The sequence below is a fragment of the Halyomorpha halys genome, unplaced genomic scaffold, assembly GCF_000696795.3.
Source record: "Halyomorpha halys isolate HHAL.00 unplaced genomic scaffold, Hhal_1.1 Scaffold854.1, whole genome shotgun sequence".
Lineage (NCBI taxonomy): Eukaryota > Metazoa > Arthropoda > Insecta > Hemiptera > Pentatomidae > Halyomorpha > Halyomorpha halys.
In genome coordinates, this window is record NW_027115045.1 from 300,708 (window position 1) to 305,061 (window position 4,354).

The 4,354-nt window shown below is 27.4% G+C and overlaps 2 protein-coding genes across 4 annotated transcripts in view; both read left to right on the forward strand.

Annotated features, from left to right (window-relative positions):
• LOC106686646 (androgen-induced gene 1 protein) overlaps positions 1–1,046 on the forward strand; it is a 13,901-nt gene extending 12,855 nt beyond the window's left edge. The window contains exon 6 of the mRNA XM_014430053.2: positions 631–1,046. Within this exon, the coding sequence (XP_014285539.1) occupies positions 631–680 (50 nt within the window). The 3' untranslated portion in view covers positions 681–1,046. The remainder of the gene's footprint in view (positions 1–630) is intronic.
• Positions 1,047–3,435: 2,389 nt separating this feature from the next.
• LOC106686641 (androgen-dependent TFPI-regulating protein) overlaps positions 3,436–4,354 on the forward strand; it is an 8,654-nt gene continuing 7,735 nt past the window's right edge. Inside the window, exon 1 of one of the 3 annotated variants that reach the window (XM_014430037.2) lies at positions 3,436–4,289. In XM_014430037.2, the coding sequence (XP_014285523.1) occupies positions 4,275–4,289 (15 nt within the window). In that variant the 5' untranslated portion in view covers positions 3,436–4,274. The remainder of the gene's footprint in view (positions 4,290–4,354) is intronic. The other 2 variants (XM_067052129.1, XM_014430035.2) reach the window with 2 other exon arrangements.

Consider the following 4,354-nt stretch of genomic DNA (forward strand, 5'->3'; position numbering starts at 1 on the left):
TATTGAACTATAGTTAATTATTAATTTTGAAGACTGAAGAAATTCTTTAATTAATTAAAACACAGAGAGCAAAATATTTATCTGTTGACAGTTCTAAAACAATACCAACTGAACTCTAAATTCAGGCGAACTTGTACCAGCCTATCCAAATAATCTATCTACACATTTGTGCATGCGGGTAAAATATGTAGAAGTACTATTATAACAAGGCGGTTCCTAATAGAGGAATAGTATGAAGCTGAAGTTGATACCTGATAATATAAAAAAATGCATAACTAACAAACATTCACTATTTTACATATAATTTTATTCACTTTACTTTGATTTAAATTCGAGCGTGACTCTGACCAAATCTTCTCCTTGCACAAACGTTGGTGTAGTAACAGTACCTCCTTACAAAGTACAGCACCCCTGACCCTTTATGTGGTACAGATTTAATTTAATTTTAATAATTTAAATAATTAACCATTTATATTCAAACCAAGTGAGTGTCAAATGATTTTTCAAAGCTATGAATGTAAGTAATTTGCATGTATTTTCTGATGGGAAAATTACTGTGGCTGAATAAAGATTCATAATACAATAGAATAAAGTTACACAAATTAATTATTATTTTTTTGTTATTTTCAGATATGCGGTCATACATTAAACAAAAGGTAAAAGAATTGAAGAGTCTTTAAAAATTATGTCCAAATGATCTGAATGTTATGTAATTAAGTTATACGTTCAAATGTAACATGCTATAAAAGAAACTGTGAAATTTTTAGTGAATAAGTCAATGATTTTTAAAAATTCAACTTATTTAAAAAAAAATAACTAGTTACTAATCATGAAAGATATGAATGTATTTCATGAATTTGAATATACTTTAATGCGATAAATTATTTATTTATTGTACAAATTTACTAAATAATTAATATTACTGATTTGTATATATGACTGACAGTATTATTTTGAAATACTTATGTAATATTATCTTTTTGTGATAACTAGTTTTTAAGGATGTTTTTTTTATGTTTGAAAATAAATAATGCGTAAAAAATTAATCATTTTTTTTTCTACTTTTGATTGCTTCAGTGCAAATGTACCCAGATAAGGACGTGCTTGCTGTCAATTTTTTTTAAAGGTTAAATCTATCAATACCACTTATAAGTGATTAAATGAATTCCATATTGGTTACGTCACATCTGCCCAGTCTCTGGCATGTTCGCTGATAAAGTTGTAATTATATAATATTAATTACACAAACTTAAAATTTTTACATTAAAAATGAGATGCCATTCAGTCAGTTACACTATTACTAGGGGAGAGAGGGGAAAGGGTTTCATACCCCCAATAATATAAAAACCAGGGAAGTTGAGAAATTTGAGAACATAATTCAAACCACGAAAATCGTGGTAAAACCAAGGGAGTGCCATAAACCTATTCTCCTAAGCAAAAATGAGGCTAAGGAGTGGAGATTTGGCCACACCCCTTTAAGGCAAATGTTGAAGTTAATAGGGATTTCGCACATTAATTATCTATAAAATCATTCATTTAATCTCAAATAAGAAGAAAATAGAAGTTGTACTAAATGTTATTAGGAATAATTTAATATATTTATAATGAAAATCCATTAAGCCGTACTGGAGAAATATATATTAAATTATATGTAATGTTCTAAAAAGTAAGGAGTAAATATAAAATTGAATTAACTTGGTTAATTTTTCAATTAATGTTTTCTAGGAACAGTTAATAAAAAATTAATTTACTTTAAGGAAAACATAAAAATATAAATTTTGATACAAATAAATAATTGTTTCTGATTTAATGGAGTAAGTTGTATATTTAGAAAAAAAGTAAAAACAAACAGTTAACATTATTTTTTTAAGAATATTTAATGTTTACAACAAAAAAGTGACTGAAAATTAATAATAATTCAAAAAACCAATGTCAATGACACAATGTGAATACTTTTTGAGTAACTCTCAATTTTTTTTCAATCTCTCTGCCTAGCCATTTCGGGTATTGGGGGTGTAGCAGCAGGTCTGGAATGACAACTGTCAAATGTGGCGAACTGAAAATCATGCCTACGAAAGGAATAGACCGCGCCTTCTGGCATCACACCCCCTCGATTATACTCCTTCCTCTAAGAGTAAAATACTGCTTCAAAAGGTTATTTTATTATTTTTTTTTTGTCTCATTTCTGATATACTAAAGATCAAGTGGTTCAAAAAAAAAATTCGTGGCACCATTGCTAGGGTAAAAGATATGAGGTGAATCCAGAAATTGTCTTTATTAGGGGAGAGAGACAAAAAAAAAATTTAAAAGGGTCTATTTCTAGTTTGAATCCCTACTATTTTCCAGCTAAGAATGAAGACAAGAACTGTTTTTTTGTGTTGACATTTCGGATAAAATCTACTAGTTCCTATTGGTCCCACAGTACAAGAGCCCGATGGAAAAAAAGTCAGTTATTTTACCCCAATTTTTGATTACTTCAATGAAAACTGCTTATAATTGCTAGTCAAAATTGATCAGTCTGCTAAGTATAATTAAGGGGAATAAAAAATGGTGGCTGTTTCAATAAACATATTGAATTAATTTAACAAAAAAAAAAAATTATGTATTTAACAAAAAAAAAAATTCATTTGGAGTTACATATCTTTAAAACTACCAACAGCATTAGAAAATCTAATTAAACTTCATTTAAAGAAGAGTGATGATGTGATTGCTAATATGAGCCTTGATATAGTTATTAATATAATTATTTTGTCAAATATTATTTAAACTACTAATCCTACAAAAATAAACGTCATAAACTACTTTATAGAACATTTACCTATCTCTAATTTGAGTGCTAATAGATATCTGTACATTAAATGGTTTTTGAAACATAGATTTCTCAAAATAAATTCACTGACTTCTAATTTTTCAGTGCATTTTTTATAAAATGTTGCTTTTTAAAAAACTGCATCCTGGGAACTATTGAGCGTAAACAGGTATATTAAGGCTCATATTTTAGCGAATTCACTCTGCTTTAAATGAAGTTTAATTAGATTTTCTAATGTTGTGGGTAGTTTAGAAGATATGTAACTCCAAATGAATTTTTTTTTTTTTTTAACATATTGAAACAGCCACCATTTTTTATTCCCCTTAATTATACTTAGCAGACTGATTAATTTTAACTAGCAATTATAAGCAGTTTTCATTGAAGTAATAAAAAATTGGGATAAAATAACTGACTTTTATTCCATCGGGCTCTTGTACTGTGAGACCAATAGGAACTACTTACTACACACTTAAATCTAGAAGTAATTCATAATTTTTTTTATTATTAAAAATGAAGAAAAGTATCTCTAGTAGAAATTTGATTTTTTTTTTCTACACTTGTCACCTATCAATTATTAAATAAATTTTTATTTTAACAACAATATTGTTTGATTGCGATGATAATCTAAATTGTTCTGAAAATAATTTGAAGGACCTCATCTACAATCTGGAGAGCCTTATATCTTAAAGTGCCCTAGGTTAAAGACAGCACTATCAGCAGCCACATATTTTTCATTATCTTTCACATACTTGTCATATTTATAATCTTCTAAGATAACATCCACACTGGTGCAAGCAGGCACTGGAAACATTTTCATTAAGAATCTCAAACTTCGGTATAGAGAAAACTAAAAAGAATGTTTAATGAACTAAATTATTTTTAATATGTACTGAAAAATAATCTTAAGAAAAGATTGCTCAGTAAATGTTTGTTCAGTTTAAATTGACTTCGTGACAGCTTTATCTTTATTGCCTCTTCATCTTATAGTTTCGCATTATCAATCAGTTGAGAAGGGGCTATGTACATACCATAAGGTTAAAATTGGCACCGATACTTTTAAATTTGTTCGTTGCCCCATAAATTTTAATTTTAACTGATTCATTTTTGGTTGTTTACAAATTGCATACAATTGCATTCTGCACGCATATATATAGTTCGCCAATTCTTGAGTGTAAAACCGAAATAAATTTTTCTTTGTAATGAATTAATAGTTCTAAAAAAAAAAAAATCCTTTTAAATTAATACCAAAAAGGTGCTTATATTAATTAGTTTGGAAAATATAACTGTTTCTACTATCTTAAAAATAGGAATATAATTTAAAATGAATTTGAATCTGAAAATTTAAGCAATTCGTAAAAATTCAAACAGAATAAATCAAAGTGGAGGGGAGAAGGAAGATTAGCCCACAAACACAAGTACCAGTATTACTGAAATGTTTTCATCAATTGTAAAACAATGAGACTAAATGAAATTACTTCAAGTAAGTAACTTTACATTAAAGCAAACAAGTATAAAGTTTGCATTTTACATTTCATTAATTTTATA